Source organism: Clupea harengus, chromosome 12 (genome assembly GCF_900700415.2).
Source record: "Clupea harengus chromosome 12, Ch_v2.0.2, whole genome shotgun sequence".
Lineage (NCBI taxonomy): Eukaryota > Metazoa > Chordata > Actinopteri > Clupeiformes > Clupeidae > Clupea > Clupea harengus.
In genome coordinates this window covers 16,199,671-16,224,271 of record NC_045163.1, presented here as the reverse complement: position 1 = coordinate 16,224,271, position 24,601 = coordinate 16,199,671, and the positions used below count along the sequence as shown (strand labels likewise).

Sequence of the window (24,601 nt, the reverse complement as noted above, 5' to 3'; positions counted from 1 at the left end):
GTGAAAATAATGTCACATTTGCAAGTTTCTATCTGTTAACTGTCACATTTATCCATAATTGTGATGCCCTATCCTGAAATTGGAACTTTTTTTTATACCCCGCTGCCGCATAGATTTCATATCCCACAGCTTGGCGTTTTAATTTTGCTAAAAGTTTGTGCCTCCACTTTCCTCCACATATGAGTGAGAAAATGTGGCAAGCTAGCAAGTCACAGTTCCAAGCTGTAACTCATAACATATACATTGCAATATGTAAACTAGATTACAAGATGAGATGTACACCTTGAATGATACACAAAGTGCAATACAAGCTATATCGTCATAAGAATGTGACGAGAACAGTCTTCCACAAAGAGAGGAGATTGCTTTTCAGACTTCTATATTTCCATTTTCCCTTCAGACTGAGGAGGACAAGAAGAATGTCAACAGACTGCAGGATCTGGTTGACAAGCTGCAGCTGAAAGTTAAGGCCTACAAGAGGCAGGCTGAGGAGGCTGTAAGTAGTCTTTTTTGTTTTCTTTTTTCATTTTGCTTAAGCAAAATGTTTTAGCCTACTCTAACGTTCATTATCAATATTAGTCATTCTGTTAACAGAAACATATTTGTACTGAGTTCTGTTCTTAAAAACTGAGTTTTTAATTTACACATAACAGAACTTTTAAGTTAAGAGTCTAAGTTAAGAGTCTAAGTTAGGAATTTAAGTTAAGAGTCTAAGTTAAGAATTTAGGTTAAGTCTTGTCTACTCACCACACCCATTTCCAAAGGAGGAACAGGCCAATGCCCACTTGTCCAAGGTCAGGAAGGTTCAGCATGAGCTGGAGGAGGCTGAGGAGCGTGCTGACATTGCTGAGTCCCAGGTCAACAAACTCAGGGCCAAGAGCCGCGATGGTGGAAAGGTAAAAATGTAATATTTTTTTCTGTAAGTTTTTCGGTAAATACCGCTAGTTGGCCCTGCTTAGTTGCCTGTTTAGTTAACGCATGCAAACATGATATGACGGAGAAGGTATATAGCCTAGCAATTGTTATTGTAGACATATGCCTAGAAGCAAACCTTTTTCATAATAGCTTCAACATAATAAACCAATACCTACACTTTAAGTTTGCATCTCTACCACATATGCCAAGGCTAATATAATTGACTTGTCCGTTCTCCATAAAGAAATGTGAAATTTTCTCACGCGTGTGAATTAACATTTAAGGAATACATTTTGACGGAATAAACCCAACAGTTTTATTATCGTCTAATTTCACAATTCTCTAATTCTCTAATCGACGGCTAAGCTTTCACAAACTGCATTAACATTTAAGGGAAATATATCGAGTAGTTCTCCTGCCCTTGCAACTGTGTACTAACTGAATGAATCAACCTGATATGTCGAGGTTTATTTTATTTCCACTCTCTTCTCTGAATGAACTCAGAATCAAATCACTAATAGACTAAAACGCATGGATGTCTCGACCTCCTTTTTACATGCTTGTGGAAAGATGAGAAAGTATCTACTGCAAATAGAAATAGAACATAGTTGCAAATAGAAATTGAACACAATTATCCTGTAAGGCTTGATCTATTATATGATATATTTATTCACATTTCTCTTTCTTTGTGTTCTGTCTTTCAAAGGGGAAAGAATCTGCAGAGTAATCCCTCTAGAACTTGAACTTGACACTGTCGACTTGTGACAGCACAAAGGCTACTACTGAATACTTAATAAATGCTTAACTTCTGGAGCAATAATCTGTTTATGTGTTTGTGACTTCATACATTCATTTTATTTCATTTTTGTGGAGTGAACAACAGCTATGCCTTGGTCTGCATCATAATTCGGAGGAAAATTAACAAGCATGAATAAAATAAGTTTTTCTTTAAATATGCTTACATAGCCAATTAAAAAAAATATCCCTTCCTGTGTAAACCAGACGATGCACAGCAGTAACAAGAAGTATCCAGATTTTTTTCCCAAAAGCAAGGCCATAGATATACCAATGGCACACATACAAGAATGATAAACACATACATGAATGATATATTGAATATTGATCGGCACGTTATTTCCTCCCGTCTGGGTCAAATATAATTTGGTTTCATTACTATTTTTAGGCTAGATTGCTATGGTTGTGCTATGTTCACCCTGAATGACAAATGAAAAACTGCAAAACAAATGCCGGCCATCAATGAAGGTCGGCTGCATTGAGTCATTACAGCAAATAAACAACACTCTGGCTATTAATGGAAGTTATATAAGTTATATAACGAATATATAATTTTTATAACTCAATATATAATTACTGCTTTTTATAAGCCGTCAGATGTAGCCTACGTGTTTTGACTTCAACAGGCCTTCAACAGCACTGCAGACAATATTTAGTTTGTTTAATATCCAACATATTCTAGAGGCTCAAGCTTAGTATACTGGCCGACATACATACATAAATCACATATACATACACATAGGGAGAACATATATACATACACATAGGGAGAACATTTTCACACAGAGTGTTTCCAGATACAGGAAACCCTATTGTAATGTGCAATGATTTTGACACAGACACTGTGTGTATAAGCTACTGGATGACCTAAATTTCCCTCGGGATTAATAAAGTATCCATCTATCTATCTATCTATCTATCAAAGTGTTTCTCCTCAATGTCTTGTGTCGCCAGGTTGCCCTGCAACAGTAGGGATATTCGTACTGACGCTTATGAGATTTACACATGAACCACTATCACCGTGCTGCTGTCATGACTCGTAGCGTGTGACTAAAATATCCATGAAAATGGCACTCCTTCCCAATAAGGCATGTTTTCTGGCAGTGGTCTTAAATATATAGGTGTGCAGGATTAACAGTAGCCATGGAATGAACATACCAGAGAGGATACCAGAGGCCTTCTGCCATCTCGCGGAGCATATCAGAGTAATCAGTGTTACAAATGTGGCATGCTAAGAGCATGAGTTGGAAGGAGAGTTGGCTCTCCATACTATTTATTTGTAAATAATCCATAGGACATTGATTCACCACCCCATCCAGAATTCACCAAAGGAGACACCAGATGAAAACCCACGTGGAAACTTCCACTCTCATTTGAAATATGCTACAGTGATAACTGGTCCACTTTAAGTAGCAGACAGAACATAATGTCATAATGTCATCGCGTCGAAGGAGAATTTACACTAGAGCAGTATGCCAGAAGTGTACACTCTTGATTCAGCAAGGACAGAGTCAGGAATTTCAGTTTATTAACTTCTCTTCTCACAGCCCATCAAAGTCACAGTTTACACGAAACATAACAGTCATGTGTAAGAGTGAATGATGACACTGAAATATGTCCAATGCCGTGTAAATATAATTTGTCATCTCAACACTCACAAGATACAAATGTCCTTTGAACACTCACTCACATGATGCACACTCACACAGCATTGACGAAGTGGAAAAAGGTGAAACCTACACATTTGGCATTCTCCAGACTTAGTGTTGCGGCTACACTGCCAATAAATCTGCCCCCCCCCCCCCCCCCCCCGCCCGCCTTCTGTTATGGAGATCTTATAACTAATTGTGCAGTCAACTTACTTTATTTGTTTACCGCACAATCTGTTGCAATTGTAATACAATTGCTTTCATTACAGGTATCTGTATTCTGATAGCTAAAATAACATTTTATCTTAAACGTCTAAATATCAATATGTGGAAAGAACAGCAACGCAAAACCCAAAATGAAAAATGAAAAAAACACTGATTCATCCACACAGTCATAAGTGACTGAATATACTGTACATGGATGCGTAAACTTTGAATAGGCTTGAGTTTCATTTGATATTCATATTTGAGTGTTTTTACTCTGATTATAAAAGAAAGTGGTTAATGAAAGAAAGAATTGGATTAAAGGGTCTCTTTTAGATGAAAATACTTCATTCCAGATTATGCCAAAACACTTTGTAGCACATTCTTTCTGAACTAAATCTACGCATACACACACACACACACACACACACACACACACACACACACACACACACACACACAAACACTGTAGGATAAAATACACCTTACATGGTCTAAGCCACACAGTGATATATAGATCTCTTTTTCAAGAATATTTACCAGAAAAGTACAATGTTGGCTTTGTTTCCGATATCAAGATATCATTCCAAGGTACGCCATTATGTCTTGCAATGGGATGTCATTTAGAATTATAATTACCTAAAGCAATGAATAGGTGACCAATACAGATAAATGCAAAAATCATGTCACCAATCAGACTGAAAGGAAATTAATCACCTATTTCAAACATGTTTCAGTAAACATGTGAAGTTGCCCTTTTATAACGTCATCAACGGGTAAGGCTCCATTTGTAATGTAATGTTTAAATATATCAAACCACAAGAATCTTTCCTTATTTGGATCCTGCTGGTGTAAGCCGTGACAATATAAAGGGCCTGGGGGATCAGAAGAGACTGCAGAGGAGACCAGTGGAGTTCCAGAGCACAGTAAGTAAGTTGATATCTGTTAGACTTATCAAGTCAAGTCAAGTCAAGTCAAATTTATTCATGAAGCACATTTAAAAACAGCTCACGCTGACCAAAGTGCTGTACAATTAAATCACAATAAAATAAAATATCAAAACAAATAGAAAACAGAAACAAAACAATTAGATCACAAAAAAAATAGAAAAAAATCAAATAGAAAAACAGAAGCAACACACTCAACTAAGCATCTGTATACACATCAAAAGAACAGAAACACCTCTAACAGAAAGCAAATATACAAATTATCAACTGAAATCAGGGGGATCCAAATGCTAAGGAATAAAAGTAGGTTTTGAGCCTGGACTTGAAGGAGTCAATAGAGGGGGCTGATCTTATAGAGAGGGGGATGCTGTTCCACAGTCTAGGGGCTGCAACAGCAAAAGCGCGGCCACCCCTGGATTTAGGTTTAGATTGGGGGACTGCCAGGAGCAGCCCTAAGTTAGACGACCTGAGGGGCCTGGTGGTAGAATAGGGGGTTAAGAGGTCTGTGATATAAGACGGAGCCTGCCCGCTAAGGGCTTTAAAAACGAACAGGAGCACCTTAAAATCAACCCTGAACCACACTGGAAGCCAGTGGAGAGAGGCCAGGATAGAGCTAATATGGTCTCTTTTCCGGGTACCAGTCAGGAGCCTTGAGCGGCGTTTTGGACTAGTTGTAGGCGGGACAGGGACGATTGGCTAATTCCCGTATACAAGGAATTGCAGTAGTCTAGCCGGGAGGATATGAAGGTGTGGATAACCTTCTCAAGAATTTTGGGTGACAGGAATGACTTGATTTTGGCAATGGTGCAGAGTTGGTAGAAGCTGGCTTTGACTACTGGATTGACCTGTTTGTCAAATTTAAAGGCCGAATCGAATACTATACCAAGGTTTTTGACTTGGGGGTTCGCCAGGGTAGACAGAATGCCTAGGCTGCTGGTGGTCAGTTTGATGTCAGGGGGGCCGAATAATATAACTTCAGAGTTATTCTCATTTAATTGTAGGACATTTTGTGCCATCCAACACTTGATGTCCTCAAGGCAGTCCAAGAGACTGTTTAGATTTTGCCGGTCGTTAGGTTTTAGGGTGAGCTAAAGCTGACCAAGGGGGAGCATGTAAATAGAAAACAGGATGGGACCTAGGATGGAACCCTGTGGGACCCTGCAGGAAAGACCAGCAGATGAGGAGGAAAAATGTTCTATTGCTGAGGTAGGATGAGAACCAGCTCAAGGCAGTACCACTAACTCCAACCCCGCACTGGAGACGGTCAATTAAAATGGTGTGATCCACTGTGTCAAAAGCTGCACTGAGGTCAAGAAGAATCAGAACAGCACAATAACCAGAGTCAACAGAGAGGAGCAGGTCATTAGATACTTTTAACAAGGCAGACTATGTGCTATGATGAGCCCCAAAACCAGACTGAAATCTTTCTAATATGTTATTTTGGTGTAAGTGGGGCATCAATTGGCAGAGAATGACCTTTTCAAGAACCTTAGACAGAAACGGGAGCTTAGAGATTGGTCGGTAGTTACTCGGGAGGGTGGGGTCTAACTTGGGTTTTTTGAGGAGGGGCTGGACCACTGCGTGCTTGAAGCAGGTTGGAACGGAACCAGTGGCCAGAGAGCTGTTGATTATAGAGAGAATGCTGGGACCGGCTACGTCAAAGACATCTTTCAGGAAAGCAGTGGGGATTATATCAAGAGGGCAGGTTGCAGATGTCATGGAAGAAACCATCTCTATGAGGGAGGGTAGTGTGATGGGTTGGAAACAGACCAAATCAGATGAACAGACCCAATGAGACAGCTAGGTCACGTGTGGAGGGGGAAATGTTCATTCTGATGTCCTCAACTTTGCTAATAAAATATTTTAAAAATTCTTCACATTTAGTTGGGGACATATCTAAGGTGGGACTGGGGACGGGACGAATAACAGAGTTAATAGACCTAAATAGAATTTTAGGATTATGAGAATTATTCGAGATGAGGTCAGAAAAGTATTTAGTTCTTGCAACTTTAACTGCGTCCTGGTAGTTGAGACGGGTTTATCATGTTTTAAGGCTCTGGTGGCGTCATTCAGCCAAGGTAAACCTTTAGGTTTGGGCCTTTTCCATTTAAGGGGGGGCAATAGAGTCTAAAATAGAAGAACAGATGGTGTAGAATAGGGAAGTTAGTTCTTCAGTGCTGAGATGGGGAGGAGAAGCTTCAATAGTGCATGCATTTGGGGCAGCGATGAGGGCCTGGGAGAACTTATGGGCAGTCGAAGAGTTAAGGTAGCGAGAGCAGCGTACAGGGATATGAGAATTAGTTGGTAAAAAAGACAGTAATGAGTAAAATAGAATAGCACTATGATCCGACAGACAGGTATCAATTACTTCCATGTTGCAGATTTGAAAACCACACGATAAGACTAGGTCGAGTGTATGGCCTAGCTTGTGTGTAGGGCCAGTGGTAAACTGAGTCAGATTAAAAGATTCAATTAGATGCATAAACTCACTCACAAGAGGCTTAGAGGGACAGCAAACATGAATATTAAAGTCCCCAAGGATTTAGATATGATCAAAGTTGGGCATGGTATTGGAAAGAAAGTCCGCAAATTCTGGAATAAAGTCTCTATTTATCTTTGGCTGACGATACACAAGGGCAATTAAAAGGGTGTTGACTGTGCCTCCTTTAATTAATTGCATCTCGAAACTGGAGAATTTGTCCGAATTTAGTAGGCGGCAATTAAACTGGTTCTTAAACACAATAGCTAGACCCCCACCACGACCAGAGGGTCTAGGTGTGCTAAAAAAGTTACAGTTTTCAGGACAGAGTTCAATAAGTGGAACAAGCTCACCAACGCTAAGGTTTCTTATTATGTCTATGCAACCAGGAATGGTGGGTTAGTTGAGTTTCAGCAGTTCTGACGTGGAGTATCTCAGCGCCATGCCAGCCAGAGGAGAAACACCAGTCCAGCGCCGTTTAAACTCGGCAACCCAGCGTCGTTAACCAGCACGAATGGGACGGCAGGGAGGCAATCCGGATGATGTCCCTCGGTAGCAACGGGTGAAAAAACAGCAGAAGAGATACACAGATCAACAGATGTAAATATGGGTCAGATTCAACAGCAGTAAAGCCTCCAACATTACCTACATCGAAAGTGTCGTTGACGTTGCCGACAGCTGGCCCAGCTGGTATCAGCAGGTAGACCCCTCAGAAGGAGAAACGGTACAAATAAAAACACCAGCGTCCCCTCCTCGTTCGAAAATTCGAGTATAAGTCTCCGTTATAATATTAGGAAGCCAGACTAACGAAAAGCCTTTTTAATGTTTTTAAACAACGCCAACGTCCTCTCCTCGTCCGAAAAATCAAGTGTAAACAATTCTCCAGAATGATGTTAGGTATCCGAAAAGCCTTATAAAGTTTTTAAACAGAGATAAAAAGTACTGCAAACAATGTCTATGTTCAGCGATTAAACTTAACTACAATATTGAATACAAAAGAAGAACTAAAATGTATATTAAATTAGGAATATGTAAAAAAAATCAAACGAAAACTATGCCAGGCAGAGCGGCGTTAAACTCGCCAGCGTCCCCGTTACCTAGCAAACTCAGACCACACAGAGAGGTGTCATACAACTGGATTTACTTCATTGCACACACTGGATGTATCACAGTCAAAAATTATTATAATTTTTTTTTTTAAGTGAAGAGGGTTCACATTTTGATTAACACTTTAACCTAGTAATGTCAGTGATGACTTTTTATTGACCTGTTTTTAGATTGTTTTGATGGTTGTCGAACATTCACCAGTTCTTGGGAGCAACAGGTATGACCAGGGGCGACTCGTCCATAAGGGCGCTGCCAACGGGAAAAGGAGATATTTTTTTCTGTCGGATTCTACCACTAGACCGTCTGATCTGTCTGATCTGTCTCTTAGTTTAACGATAACCGTACTGAGCAGTCCTTTACGGTGCCAGTATGGTTAGTACGTCATTTCCTGCTTATTTATCTGTGAAAAATCTGTGTGCCTGGGGTCTAGATGTGCTAAAAAAGTGTTTGTAACCCACCCCAGCAGCTGTCTCTTAGTTTGACGATAACCGTGCTGAGCAGTCCTTTACGATGCCAGTATGGTTAGTATGTCATTTCCTGTTTATTTATCTCTGACAGTCAGGCAACATTCAGGCAAAAGTCGTGCTTCAAATGGCCCCGCCCCTTTTTGGGGCAATTTGGGGCGAAATGGAAATTGCCCCAGACCTCTCTCACAGGCTATGTCTTAAATCGAGTACTTTACGAAATACACTGCAATACAGTGCGTAGTGCACACTATGCACTTACATCTGTAGTGCGTTCAGTCGCTGATTAGTGTTGTCTCAAATGGAATACTGACGGACGCAAATGTGCCAGCCTTTTACCCATAAATCTGTGCGCCAGCTCCCTCCTGCCAACTGGAAATTTTAAACAAAGATGGCAGACCAAACTCCGCTGATGGCCGTGTTTTGTATGTAAATGTGATTTTTTTTGGCGTTTTCTTGCTTAGATTTTTCAAAAGTTACGGAGAAATAGACACTGTACTATCAAATAACACAGTTATTGTAACCAGCAATAATGGTTGAAGTGATTTGCGAGGCGTCAGTCAGCCAACTTTCCAAACTGAAAAGCTTCCTCTTCTGCTACGTAGCCAAGATGGCGCCCGTTTAGGGCGAGAAGTGTCCATTGTTTCACACTGCATTTTTTGACCGTTTGCAGTGCGCAATCCGGATACTTTCAGTGCCCTGAATTCTGTTGGTTCTGTCAGTGTGAACGCCCTACTTACTGAAAGTCAGTTTTTGAAGTGCGCAAGTACCCGGTTTGAGACATGGCCATTGACTCTCATGTTAAATCCATTTTTTTTTCACAAAACAGGGCTCTCAATGGATTCTCTATGGCTTCTGGGAAGGCTCGCCCCTCCATGCTTTCGTCATACGTAATAGGACGTATAAGGACGTCATACGGCTTTGGTCAAGGCATATTCTGTCAAGATGGCTAACGTTCAGTGCAATAACTCGATTCGCGCTTTGAAAGAAACTCCTTTAAGACGGCATACTAATGAAGATAAATTGACAACAAAACAACTAGGATTTCGTCGACCAAATTAATCCATTCAACAGGTTTTCTACAAAGGGGGAGAAGTCCTGCATCCAAGAATTGGTACGAAAGAAAATCTTGGATAGCAGGCTGTGAAGTGGCTAAGGCGGTCTGTATTTCTATATACCACTGTCACTTTTCATAGGTTTCACAGTGTGAATGTTCGCTTCTTGCACTAACACTGAGTTATTTTCTATGTGATGACTTATTTTGCTTTTGTAAGCCAATACTTTCAAGATCAGTCAATAAATATTGTTGGTTTTGACTGATATGTTGCCCCCTTCTTTATGTTGTTACTGGACATATCATGTGTCCTGTTAAGCTATGTTACATCATACAACATTTGAGACGTGTGAAAAATGAAAAAGTGGGATAATAATCATTTTTGCTTATGACCTGGATGCAACTTTCTTCTATAGCTTTCCACCTGTAACTAGCTACTCTTATGTAGCTAGAAGGGAAAATCTTTCTGTTGTGTGCTGCCATCTAGTGGACAAAAAGGTACTGCTGTATGAGTTAATCAGCTAACAACAAATTGATACAATTATCTTGCTTAATGTACCTACTGAATGGGTTGCCTTAATCATTATCAAAAAATTGCCCCTCCTGAGAATGTTTTCAGGAGCCGCCACTGGTGAAAAAAGATGTGTAAAACAGATAAGCCCTTTGCTTAGTGATGTGAAATACTTTATTGTTTTGATTTGTATATTATTATTTAGTGAAGCACATTGAAAATGCAAGCTTCTAAGCAAGTAATGTTCTAATGTTATACTAGTGGTTACTGTGATGTTTTTCTATCATCTCAATGTAATCTGAGTTCACCCAGGTAATGGTTACACATATAGAAAATAAGTTAATGAGATGTCATGTAAGAAATAGAATAAAAAAACAGACACTGATTATTCTGCACTTTGTGTAGATTGTTTTTTTATGCATACTAGAAGAATCTGAATCCTGTAAATCTGAATGCTGAGATGGCGAGCTAAGCCCAGATTGTGGATGCGGTGTGGCGTACCGTATGATCCAGAACGAACCTGATTCGCTTATCAAGAAGACATCAGACCCCAGTCCTGCCCGTCAGGTAGACACAGTGCCGCTGCTAGCCATTTTGGTGCCCTAAGCATAACTCCTTTATGATGCCCCCCCCTCCCCCGAGAAAAAAACGTTTGTTTCTGCCAGTTTAACATTTCGCCAACAGCTGACCAACAATAATGGAAATCGCAAGGTTTCATTAGCCATACCATAAACCTATTCATTTCAGTGTAATTTTGGCAAACCACTACTGAACTGACTTGGATGTATTGTTCATAGTAATAGTCAAGAGAATTATTACAAGATTCTCTCAAATTTCATGTTGTTTCATGTTTTCTTGAAATAGCATTAGACCAAGGCTGCCCAATTTGGGGCCCGCGCTCTATTTTTTTCGGCCCGAGCTCCGGTCAGAATCAGAGTCAGAACGTAATTCGTTAAACAGCATTTTAACCCATTTCGAACAGGGCCTCTGCCTCAACGTCCTATGTAACTCATACTGGTTGCAGTTCACTGCCTGGCCACAGTTTTAACATTGTTTTAGATGGGTCAAGGGGGGGGGGCGCTATTTACCTCTTGTCAATATAGATCCATAACTTTGCAGCTAAAGTTGTGATTCCTGGTTGCTATGGTTATCTAGGTGCTATGCTAGCTAGCTAGCTAGCTAAGGAAACTTTTAATAACCTTAAACGATTTAAATGGAAGATTTCCGTTTGCATGAAATGATAGCTAGTTATCTAGCTAATGTTATAGTCTCCTCGATTTAACTTCTACAATTATAATGGGTGCCTGTTACACTTCGTATGAACGAGTTCATATTCACATATATTAACACCAGTTCATCATGTGTAACGAATGCTGATATAAAATATGAAAACAACCAGTAATCAATGTGCAAGCTTCCAATTTAATCGTTATTTAAGATACTCTATTTATGTTGGGGCAGTCTGTCCTTCAGTCGAGGCATGATGATCTCTCGTTTCACCTGTTCGTGTTGGCGTAACAAATGCTTGCAGTCAAGTGCAGTTGAGAGGCGCTTGTCTCCAGGTGACAGATTACACTTAACTGTTATATTTTTCTCTTTTCACGGATACAAATAAAAAAGGCTGTGATTATAATACGGGACTGGAGCTCAAAATCACCCAAAATTCGGGATGTCCCAGACAATTCGGGACTGTTGGCAAACCTACTTGCACCTAAGTTATAACAGTGTGCTAACATTAGCAATAACGTCAGCTAGTTCGAGGTGTATGCATACCATTAAATTAGCAGCACATTTCCCGTATTTAACAATGATTAAACATGGACTTGCCTGCAAGTGATGCACAGTCATCATCTCGCAGTTTCTTTCTATTTCTCTTTTTCTTTTTTCCCTTGACTCCTGTTGTCTTTTTGAGGCCATTTTCGAAAAGTTGACCTAGCCTACTGTCAAAGTTCGTCAGGCCACTGAGATAGGAAAGGGCACCCACAGCGAGCTTGGGAAGTTGAGTTTGTTTTTTTAGGGGGGAGGGGGGGGCACCATCGTAACTTTTTTTGAGCAATTAAATATATCTCTTGTTCTGCCTGTTTTGTAATATACATGCCTAAAAGGTGCCTAATATTTCTATACTGAAATAATATCGGCATTATAATTATTATAACTATGATGATTTTTCAGTTGCCTATTTTTTTGGTGCCCCCTCAGGACTTGGTGCGTAGTGCGCGTTATGGGAGCGGCGGCACTGGCAGGTAGTAAGGTAGTTTAGAGATACAGTACACATAAAGACCCGGACCAGAACGGAACTCGTGGAACCTTCAAGCACACACTATTCATGGACTGAACAGACTATATCCTGGGAACTGTACATATACACACACTGAAAGGACTGAAAGGAGTTATTTTACAATCTACTCTTCCTTTTTTATTTGACACTATTTTATATTGTGGTTGTTGCATGACCGATTGTGAAGCAATAAACCGGTCATTTGTTCAACTTGTTCTTTGATATGTTATATGTTACATGTTATTTTTTATCTTGTATTGCCCGTCTACTGCGTAGATGTTGCCTGCCAGGTCATAAGAATTTCACTGCTCTGATGACGCCATGACCAAAGTTATTTGGTGCAAGTGACAATAAACACTTTGACTTTGACTTTGACTTGACTTTGTCTTAGGCCTGCCTCTCCTTCGAATCTAGGTGTTTAGTGCTTTTTCTAATACTGGCCCGAGACAGCTGCTACAATAACATTTATACAAATGGTGTGGATAGCAGTGGGCAGTGGGTTAAATATGAATAGTGTGAATAGCAAGAATATAATATAACACATTGAACAGGTGCCATTCACCACTGCAGAGTAAATTAAATGTAACAACACTGTACACATCATGATGTGATTTATTAAAATATTTCAAGAGCTCAGATGGAAGCACAAACTTGTGCTACACATCATAAACAACATGAGGCTGTGAGTGTCAATTGAAGGTGTTTTTCTCTTAAATAAATGTAAGCTTAAGATTTTTTTCTTTGAGGGACAACCCAAAAGTGTGGATAAGTATACAAGATTTGATGGAGATTATAACTCACATGTCACAGTACACCACCAGTGCACAATCTCCATCATCGGAATGAAATCTAGTTGCTCTGCCCCTGCCAAAAAAGGCTTTGTCAAACACACTACGTATGTGTGTGTGTGGAATAAAAAGTTGTAAGGGTAATTCTTGTATCCTTTTTTTTATTAAAGATTATGCAGGCCTACATAAATGGATTGTGTCCTTTTCGATTACCAATCAAAACAGCAGTGAAACCACTGACTGACAACAATGTATTACATTAACAAATGAAAACTAGTACAGAGTTAAAGTGCATCTGTAAAGTATTTTTTTTTCTTTCTTTTTCTTACTGTTGAAGATAGTGATGAGTAAAAGCATCATGTTACTTGAGCTGTATATGTTTAACTGAAAAGGGCCAATGTAATATTGACTAAATTGCAGAAATGCTAATCAACAACTACAATATACATCGGAGTTTCCCTAATTGCTTGATATAATGCACTCAGGGAATTTTCACTCCTAAAAATTGTCAGATTTTAATGCAGAACGATATTTATATAATATATTTAATACTATTAATAAATAGGTCAATACCATAAATGGACCAGATAAGGTATCATTACCACATCCCGTAAATGAAGTATGCTTATTTCATAACAAGTATTAGTAAACTTGTTAGTTTGTCAATGTGTTTATGTGATGGCATGCTTGACGGCATGTTTAAATATACAAAACCATTCCAAGCCTTCCTTATTTGGATCCTGCTTAGTTTGCAGATGGGCACAATATAAGGACCTGGAGGAACCGAGAGGTCCACAGAGACTAGGGGGTTCCAGTGCACAGTAAGTTGTCATGCTGTGACTAGATGGTAAACTCTGATGTTCTCTGAAACATGGGAGAGCTGGATTGGCTTAGTAGTGAAATCTGTTGAGTTTTTACTATTTGCATTTTTGTATAATATATTTTCTGACCTCTTCCTCCTATCATTTTAGACTATTTTACGCTTGTGGAAATTTCATCTGGTCCTGGGAAGAACAAGTAAGTTTATCTGCTTTTTAACAGACTATCAATTAATTAACTTAAATTATCTTTTTAAATAATAGCAAGCAAATCGGCTACCAAAGAGAAGATATGCCTATAACAAAAGTTCATAACATCTTTTCCAGTTCAGTCAAAACAGTCTTTTTCAATCAAATGGGGTTGCATAGGTATACATATTTTCCAGATTTGGTTGTTAAATACACAATTCTGGGCTGTACATACAGTCTTTGGCTGGGCAGTTATCACCTATTCTGGCTTTGTAGCTACTTTTATTCAAATGCAAAGGTTATATCTCCTTTGACCAGGCTTAGGTGAGGTTCTATGAAGACATAACTTCAAACATAAAAAGTACTGTAAGACAAGAGACAATGAACTCAGCTTAAAAAATTGACACCTACTTTCAGATCTGCTTATGTCTTTTTGCCTTTTTTGAACTTTGTGGAAAAGATTCTTTAAAAAAAAGAATCTCATCCAGACAAATATCACTAATTTGTATTTACATGACTGCACTCCATACACAATGATGAAAGACAAAGACAACATTTTAAATCCACTAAATAATAATCCAACACACTTTTATTTATTTATTTAATGCATTACCCAATGCATGTAGGGTACATTTTGAACCCAATTTCTACATTGACTGTTTTAGCAAGATACCCATAGATTAATATGATAACCCACCAATATGTTTCCCACAATAGATAAAATGTAAATATTTACTGTGTCTCTTGACTGCCTCATACACAGTCACTACAAAAACATCCAGTTGTTGTTTCGTTTACTTTTTTCAGATATGCTACGTTTCAAGGATGAATTATGTTTCTTATGGTTGTAATCTTTCTTATTACAAAATTACATGTTCATGCCTCTTCTTCCAACAGTCAACCTCAAACATGGGGGACAGTGACATGGCCACTTATGGCGCGGCTGCCATTTACCTCCGTAAGCCTGAGAGGGAGCGACTTGAGGCCCAAACCAAGCCCTTTGATGCAAAGTCAGCTTGTTATGTACCTGACAAGGAGGAGTTGTACCTGAAGGCTAAAGTCCTGAAGAGAGATGGTGCCAACGTCACTGTTGAACTGATTGAAAAAAAGGAGGTATGTTAGCAAGGCTCTTAGTTAAGAAAATGATTGAGTATTTCCATTACATACAAAGTTTCTGCCTTTATCTCTTTATATTGTCCATTTGTTTTAGGAAAGAGTCGTTAAGGCGGATGATGTCCACCCCATGAATCCTCCCAAGTATGACAAGATTGAGGACATGGCCATGATGACCCACCTCAATGAAGCCTCTGTCCTGTATAACCTCAAAGAGCGTTACGCAGCATGGATGATCTACGTAAGCTTTATGCTTTCTCACAGATGAAAAACTATGTTAAAAATAAAACAGCTGTAAAACCAATCCCCTTTATTTCCTCATGCTAGACCTACTCTGGACTTTTCTGTGCCACTGTGAACCCCTACAAGTGGCTCCCTGTGTATGACCAAGCAGTGGTGGAGGCCTACAGAGGCAAAAAGCGTATGGAGGCCCCACCCCACATTTTCTCTGTCTCTGACAATGCTTATCAGTTCATGCTCCAAGGTAAGCATTCATTTTAAAAGCCACTAAATAATAATATTTAATTGCATATTTGTTCATGAACTAATTAAAAAAAGTGATTTATCTAAAAATGCATTTGTCCCACAGACAGGGAGAACCAGTCTGTTCTGATTACGTAAGTGTCAATGCATGACTTAAAACTTTGCATTATCTTCTATGTTACCTTGTGGCACACACAATTCTTATCTGAAAAATGTCAATATCTTATGTTAAATCTAGCGGAGAATCTGGTGCTGGCAAGACTGTGAACACCAAACGTGTCATCCAGTACTTTGCAACAATTGCAGTCAGTGGTGGAAAAAAGGAGGCAGCGCCTGGAAAGATGAAGGTCAGACCCCTTACACATTTATGTGCTAATTATCATAAAGCAACACAAACATTCTCTTCATAACAACATATTCCTTGAATGTTTCTTCCCCTTGCAGGGCTCTCTTGAAGACCAGATTATTGCTGCCAACCCACTGTTGGAGGCTTATGGTAATGCCAAGACTGTGAGGAATGACAACTCTTCCCGTTTTGTAAGTTCATTTCTTATTTAAACTCTGGCCTCAGTTCTGTGGTTATTAATAAGATAAAATGACTTAGGATAACATTTTGTCTAAAACAGGGAAAATTCATCAGAATTCACTTTGCCGCAACTGGAAAACTGGCTAAGCTGATATTGAGACTTGTAAGTATAATTATCCTGTATATATATAAAAAAACAAATTATTGCTGCCTTAATTTTTCAAGTTAAAATATATTCTTCCCCACCTAAATAGACCTGCTGGAAAAGTCTAGAGTGACATTCCAGCTTCCTGATGAGAGAGGCTACCACATCTTCTTTCCAGATGATGACCAACCACAAGCCTGAGATTATTGGTAGGGTTATTATTTTCAACCAACAATCAAAAAACATTACATGTAATTATTAATTTTGCAACAACAATTATTGTTTTCCCCCTCTACAGAAATGTGCCTCATCACAAGCAACCCCTATGACTTTCCCATGTGCAGTCAGGGTCAGATCACTGTGGCCAGCATTAATGACAAAGAAGAATTGGATGCCACAGATGTGAGATATCCATGAGTTTTTCTTCTGGACAATGAATACAATGAGAATGACATTCTTAAAAACACTAATGATTAACAAAAATGATGCGCTTAATTTGCATTTATGCATGTAATGGCAGGAGGCCATTGACATCCTGGGTTTCACTGCAGAGGAGAAAGTCACCATTTGGAAACTGACTGGTGCTGTGCTCCATCATGGCAATTTGAAATTCAAGCAGAAGCAGCGTGAGGAGCAGGCTGAGCCTGATGGCACTGAGGGTAGGTTTAAAAACTCTACTGATTTTGGGTAAGTTCTAGTAATAACTACAAGGTAGTCTTATTTATTGAAGTAATTTCATTAAAAGATTGATCAGCATGTATATTAACTTCAAGTTGTACTTTTCCTCTGATTATAGCTATTAATATATTACATGTATTACCTACAACAGAAGCCTGTAAATATATCCACAGTGTCATTCAATTACATAATTTTTGAGTAGCCTCTAAATTTAGGATACGCATTACTTTTCCTGGGTAAAATATTGATATAAATAACTCACTTAAACTCTTTATTGTTTTAAGATGCTGACAAAGTCGCTTACCTCCTGGGCCTGAACTCTGCTGATATGCTGAAGGGGTCTTTGTAACCCAAGGGTGAAAGTCGGAACTGAGTTTGTCACCAAAGAGTCAGACTGTGCCACAGGTATCTCACATACTACACAGGTTGACTAAAGACCACAAGGATTTTGACATTGTTTGACAAGAATATTACTGCTGGTATTTTCTTTCTCAGGGTTCACACCCGTTATCATTGACGACATTTCAAAACTTTTCAAGGACTTTATGAAATCTCCCTGATCTTCACAAGCTAATAAATAAACAGAATGATATACTTTACAGCACAGATTGGGGCCTAAACTCTGAAAGAAAAGTAAATAACAACCTTTTCCTTTCTATTAGACAGGCTATGTCAATTCAAAGTAGAGACTGCATCAGGCACAAACAAAAACCATTATCCATGGAAGAGTACAATAAACAAAATTAATTTCTATTAGACCTACATTCCAACAAAATAATTATTTCTTGACTTTTTCCAGAACTTTCAGTGACTTGACTGAATTCCATTGACTTTCCCTAGCCCATGGAAAATGGGATTTTAAAACTCCATGACTTTTCCAGGATTTCCATGCGTGGAAATCCTGCCTTTTTCTATCATAGTAAGTAAGTAGTATTCTAACATATTGTTTTAGGTCAACAACTCAGTGGCAGCCTTGTGCAAGTCTATCTATGAGAGGATGTTCTTGTGGATGGTCATTCGTATCAACCAGATGCTGGACACCAAACAGTCAAGAGAGTTCTACATTGGTGTGCTGGACATTGCTGGATTTGAAATTTTCGATGTGAGGGACAAAATTATAAGATTGTTAACTAACATTATTTTTCTAGTGACTTAAGAGGGCCACTCTGATATAATGTTTAATATGTATTCAACACAGTACAACAGCATGGAGCAGCTGTGTATCACTTCACCAATGAAAAACTGCAACAGTTCTTCAACCACACCATGTTTGTCCTGGAGCAAGAGGAGTACAAGAAAGAGGGCATTGTTTGGGCGTTCATTGACTTTGGCATGGACTTGGCTGCCTGCATTGAGCTGATTGAAAGGGTCAGTTTCAATCAATCCAACTAGCACAGTGTTAGATTTGTATAGTTTCATTGATGTCCACTTTTATAACTAAGCAATCTTATTTTTTCAACAGCCCATGGGTATCTTTGCCATCCTTGAAGAGGAGTGCATTGTCCCCAAGGCCTCTGACACCACTTTCAAGGACAAGCTGTATGCCCAGCATCTTGGCAAGAACCAAGCCTTTGAGAAGCCCAAGCCTGCCAAAGGCAAAGCTGAGGCTCACTTCTCCCTGGTGCACTATGCTGGCACTGTGGACTACAATGTTACTGGATGGTTGGACAAGAACAAGGATCCACTGAATGACACTGTTTTGCAGCTGTACCAGAAGTCATCAATCAAACTTTTGCCTGTCCTGTACCCAGCTGTTGTTGAGGGTAATAATCTGTTCAAGTCAAAAAGCTAATACACAAATAGTAATTATATTAGATTCTATGTATATAACTCAATTATCCGATTCATTATTTGTATGCCTACAGAGACTGGTGGTGCTAAGAAGGGTGGTAAGAAGAAGGGTGGCTCCATGCAGACCGTGTCCTCACAGTTCAGGGTATGTGTTTTAATATCAAGAAGAAAATGATCAATCAATCAATAATTGTCCCAGCACAATTAACTGTATGATTCAAATTGTATACATTCTTGCCTCAACAGGAGAACTTGGGTAAACTGATGACCAACCTGAGGGCCACCCATCCTCACTTTGTGCGTTGTCTGATTCCAAATGAAATTAAGAAACCAGGTAAAGGGCTTTTAGTAAATTAAGACATGTGCATTATTCAACACCTTGTATTTGCTTGAAAATTTACATCTCTGTATTTTCACAGGTTATATGCAGAACTTCCTGGTCATCCACCAGCTCAGGTGTAATGGTGTACTGGAGGGCATCAGAATCTGTAGAAAGGGTTTCCCAAGCAGAATCATGTATGCTGACTTCAAGCAGAGGTAAACATACAACAATATACAACAATAACTTATAATACACACTTCATATATGTTTTAAATGGGGAAGATAATGTTTTTTTTAAATTATTGACAACAGATACAAAGTACTCAATGCCAGTGTTATTCCTGAGGGTCAGTTCATTGATAACAAGAAGGCTGCTGAGAAGCTCTTGGGATCCATCGATGTTGATCACGATGAGTACAAGTTTGGACACACTAAGGTGGAGAATGTTTATATCTTAAATTTTTAATCGTGGATAAATATTGAATTACATACAGTATGTCCATTTCTGCTGCCAATCACTCATGTCATAATTTTTTGGTGTTCTTAATCTTTTAGGTGTTCTTCAAAGCTGGTCTGCTGGGTACCCTTGAGGAGATGCGAGATGAGAAACTGGCTTCCCTGGTCGGAGGAACTCAGGCTCTCTGCCGTGGTTATCTTATGAGGAGAGAGTTTGTGAAGATGACAGCACAGAGGTAATGTGTGATGTATTTGGTGGAATCACACTCAATCCAAAATGATTTGACCTGAAATAGGGCATGAATAGATGAAAAGACGGATTCCGCACACCGCACATTCCGAGGTTGACGTTAAAAAGATTATTTAGTGTATTGAACAACAAAAATGAATGAATTTACTATAGAAATTATATGTTGTTTGTAAGAGAGAATCCTTCAATGAGATCCATATGCTTCAACATTTACTTTGCAACACTTTTCCAGAGATGCTGTCTACACCATCCAGTACAATGTCCGCTCATTCATGAATGTCAAGCACTGGCCATGGATGAAGGTTTACTACAAGATCAAGCCTCTTTTAAAGAGCGCTGAGACAGAGAAAGAGCTGGCCAATATGAAGGAGGACTTTGTCAAATGCAAAGAAAATCTGGCAAAAGCTGAAGCCAGGAAGAAGGAACTTGAGGAAAAGATGGTGGCTCTGGTCCAAGAAAGGAATGACCTACATATGCGAGTGTCATCTGTAAGTGTAGCAATGTTAATAATAATATGGGTAATCATCACATCATTGCACTTTTCACATCACTAACCTGTCTGAGAATTATATTTTCAATACAAATCAGATTTCATCCTTTCATCTTGTATTTACTGTAGAGCTCTGAGACTCTCAATGATGCTGAGGAGAGGTGTGAGGGTCTGATCAAGAGTAAGATCCAGCTTGAGGCCAAACTCAAGGAGACATCCGAGAGACTAGAGGATGAAGAGGAAATCAATGCTGAGCTGACTGCCAAGAAGAGGAAACTGGAGGATGAGTGCTCTGAGCTCAAGAAGGACATTGATGATCTGGAGCTGACCTTGGCCAAAGTGGAGAAGGAGAAACATGCCACTGAGAACAAGGTTTAGATTCTTAAAAAAAAAAAAAAAAACATAACACATTTTATTTCCGAGAAGTCTTTATGAAGTTTACCGGATATTGATATAGAACATTCTATGTGTAGGTCAAGAACCTGACAGAGGAGATGGCCTCTCAGGATGAGTCCATTGGTAAGTTGACAAAGGAGAAGAAAGCCCTCCAAGAGGCCCACCAGCAGACTCTTGATGATCTCCAGGCAGAGGAAGACAAAGTCAACTCTCTGACCAAAGCCAAGACTAAGCTTGAACAGCAAGTGGATGATGTGAGTTAAGGGCCTGTCAGTGTAAAGAAAAGCACATAGTATATCATTGTGTTACTTAATGACTTCATGCTTTGTATCTGCAGCTTGAGGGTTCCCTGGAGCAAGAAAAGAAGCTTCGCATGGACCTTGAGAGAGCCAAGAGAAAGCTTGAGGGTGACCTAAAACTATCCCAGGAGAATGTCATGGATCTGGAGAATGACAAGCAGCAGTCTGATGAGAAGCTGAAGAAGTAATGTGGAATTATATTAGCAACTAATGATTCCTGCAAACATGTACTCCTTTTTTAGTCCTACTTTCTATAAGGCAGCCATTAACAACTATTTAAATTTACAATGAAACAGGAAGGACTTTGAAACAAGCCAGCTCCTTAGCAAGATTGAGGATGAACAATCTTTGGGTACTCAGCTCCAGAAGAAGATCAAGGAGCTTCAGGTTTGTTTCACATCTTCAGTGCTGAATAGTGTTTATTATCATCTGCCTGTTCTTTCTTAGTATCACTTATTTCTTTTTAACAACCAATAGGCCCGCATTGAAGAACTTGAAGAAGAGATTGAGGCTGAGCGTGCAGCTCGTGCCAAGGTTGAGAAGCAGAGAGCTGATCTCTCCAGGGAACTTGAAGAGATCAGTGAGAGGCTTGAGGAGGCTGGTGGTGCCACTGCTGCTCAAATTGAGATGAACAAGAAGCGTGAGGCTGAGTTCCAGAAGCTGCGTCGTGACCTTGAAGAGTCCACTCTGCAGCATGAAGCCACTGCTGCAGCTCTCCGTAAGAAGCAGGCTGATAGCGTGGCTGAGCTGGGAGAACAGATCGACAACCTTCAGCGTGTCAAGCAGAAGCTTGAGAAGGAGAAGAGTGAATACAAGATGGAGATTGATGATCTCTCCAGCAACATGGAGGGAGTTTCTAAAACTAAGGTTTGTGACATGTAAACCTTAATGCTCTAACTAACTCTAACTACAAACAATATCATACTGCAAACAATGGGCCTCATTCTCGAACGCAGTTAAGAAGAATTTAAGAGGAATTTAAGAGGAATTTAAGAGGAATTGGATTTAGGACAACATTTGGCATTCATGAAAGTTTTCTCATCTGGGATTTGCTCTGAACTTCAGAAGACTTTCCGAACTCGAAATAGCAGTCGTAACTCGGCCAGAGTTTTCTCAAATGCGATTCCTTAAAAAACCACAAGATGGCCCCGTGGGCCATCTTGTGGTTTTTTGAGGAATCGCATTTAAGAAAACTCTCCGTGTTAATGAATTTGTGAGAAATCGTTGGTGATTGCGTTCACATCAACTCTACAGATCCTCGGATTAAAGTATCATTAACAATTACGTTTCACATGTAGGCCTATAGTCATGATTCTACGAGGCACCGTGATGTCATAAAATAAATAAAAGGACTACACCGGAATGCTGCGCTCGTCTAGTGAGCGTCGTTTGGCACTGCCGTCTGTGCAAGTACGGCAATCCAGAATTTTCAAGTAGTTCCACGTTGGTGGAACGAACTGCCTAGCACTACCAGAGCAGGCGCGTCCCTCTCTACCTTTAAGAAGCTTTTGAAGACCCAACTCTTCAGAGAGCACCTCCCTTCCTAACTGGTACTTCGACTAGTGCTTAACTTGCACTTATAGCAGTTACATTCCTGCACTTCGTTTTTATTTCCTATTTTGTTTTTCTATTTCTTATGTAAAGTAGTATTTATTGTTACACTAGGTCTCTATTGCTCGTAGCTTGACTGTTCTATCCCTTGTACGTCGCTTTGGGACAAAAGTGTCTGCTAAATGACTAAATGTAATGTACACGAACACTGCAAATGTAAGTGAATAAATAAATAAGCACTAAACTCAATCACGTTGATATAAGCTATAGTGGAATAGAATGGACACATCTACATCCTGCAACAGTCCATCTCTGCACAGTTCAAGTCATAGACATATATAGTTGAAGTTAGATCTGCGTTTACTCGACGGTGATGCTTTCCGCTTTGACATGACTCGTTTACGAGTTGCTTTCGTGTAGATTCGGTCGATTCCGACTGCACACGTCACTACGGTTGCGTGCCCTTATAAGGAGCTGGCAGGGCGTGTATGTATGCAAATTCAGGAGCACGAGAACGCGCTTTCAATTTAAGAAAACTCTTCCGGGGGAGCACAGCCCAGAAAACTTCTGCTGCGTAGGAACACATTTTCAAGCGTGCATGAATTTGGCGGATGTCTTTTGCTTACGTTGTTTTTCCGAAGCCCGTAAGAAACATTTCAGAAGAAACTTCAGAAAATGTTCGAGAATGAGGGCCAATGATACCAAACGTACATATTCTTGTACGTTTTGTATTAAATGTTGTCAAGTACAATGGTAATAATTGCCATAAACATTTCTGACTTTTGTGTTGCTTATTAATTTTACTTTCACAAACAGGGAAATCTTGAGAAGATGTGCCGTACCCTTGAAGACCAACTCAGTGAAATCAAGGCCAAGAGCGATGAGGGTGCGCGCCAGGTCAACGACCTCAGTGCTCAGAGAGCAAGACTTCAGTCTGAAACTGGTGAGCTTGGCCGCCAGGTTGAGGAAAAAGATGCTCTAGTGTCTCAGCTGAGTAGAAGCAAACAGGCTTTCACTCAGCAAATTGAAGAGCTGAAGAGGCTAAATGAAGAGGAAGTCAAGGTAATGAATCTGAACACAATACCACACCACTTATCATTATACCGAGAGCATTGGGCATAGGGACATCTATTTACTAACACAAATTTTTTTCCACAAACAGGCCAAGAACGCCCTGGCCCATGCTGTTCAGTCTGCGCGCCATGACTGCGACCTTCTGAGGGAGCAGTTTGAGGAAGAGCAGGAGGCAAAGGCTGAGCTGCAGCGTGGCATGTCCAAGGCCAACAGCGAGGTTGCTCAGTGGAGGACCAAGTATGAAACTGATGCCATCCAGCGCACTGAAGAGCTTGAGGAGTCCAAGTAAGTAACACTCACTCAAACATATGCATTTAATATGTAGAACTATGTTGAACAAATCAATAATTTTATTATCAGAAAAAAGCTTGCCCAGCGTCTACAGGAGGCTGAGGAGCAAATTGAGGCTGGCAACTCCAAGTGTGCCTCTCTGGAGAAGACCAAGCAGAGACTCCAGGGTGAGGTTGAGGACCTCATGGTTGATGTGGAGAGAGCCAATGGTCTGGCTGCCAACCTTGACAAGAAGCAGAGGAACTTTGACAAGGTTATACCTCACTTGTATTGTAGGACAAAGTAAATCTCTTAATATTTATTTTGGACATATGGAGTATCGGTAGCAATGTCTTGTATGCGAAATTTACCCAAGACACAACCTGCTTTTCAAAGGTCTTGGCAGAATGGAAGCAGAAGTATGAGGAGGGTCAGGCAGAGTTAGAGGCTGCCCAGAAAGAGGCTCGCTCTCTCAGCACTGAGCTGTTTAAGATGAAAAACTCCTATGAGGAGGCTCTTGACCAGCTGGAGACTCTTAAGAGGGAGAACAAGAACCTCC

At 39.8% G+C, this 24,601-nt stretch overlaps 1 protein-coding gene and 1 pseudogene across 1 annotated transcript; both read left to right on the top strand.

Moving 5' to 3' along the window:
• Window positions 1-24,601, top strand: part of LOC105892234 — a 37,578-nt pseudogene that overhangs the window by 10,894 nt on the left and 2,083 nt on the right.
• On the top strand, window positions 15,120-16,483 carry LOC105900795 (myosin-8-like). The gene is made up of 6 exons (XM_042709328.1): window positions 15,120-15,311; window positions 15,409-15,552; window positions 15,639-15,795; window positions 15,901-15,928; window positions 16,033-16,331; window positions 16,421-16,483. Exons 1-5 carry the CDS (start codon window positions 15,123-15,125, stop codon window positions 16,202-16,204), a joined length of 690 nt encoding a protein of 229 aa, XP_042565262.1. The 5' UTR covers window positions 15,120-15,122; the 3' UTR covers window positions 16,205-16,331; window positions 16,421-16,483.

What these genes read in the sequence shown, in the direction of transcription:
- LOC105900795 (XM_042709328.1), top strand. Translation starts at nt 15,123, where the DNA reads ATGGCCACTTATGGCGCGGCTGCCATTTACCTCCGTAAGCCTGAGAGG. An exon ending in TTATCAGTTCATGCTCCAAG is followed by an intron (nt 15,796 to 15,900) that starts GTAAGCATTCAT and finishes TTTGTCCCACAG; the next exon opens with ACAGGGAGAACCAGTCTGTT. An exon ending in AACCAGTCTGTTCTGATTAC is followed by an intron (nt 15,929 to 16,032) that starts GTAAGTGTCAAT and finishes TGTTAAATCTAG; the next exon opens with CGGAGAATCTGGTGCTGGCA.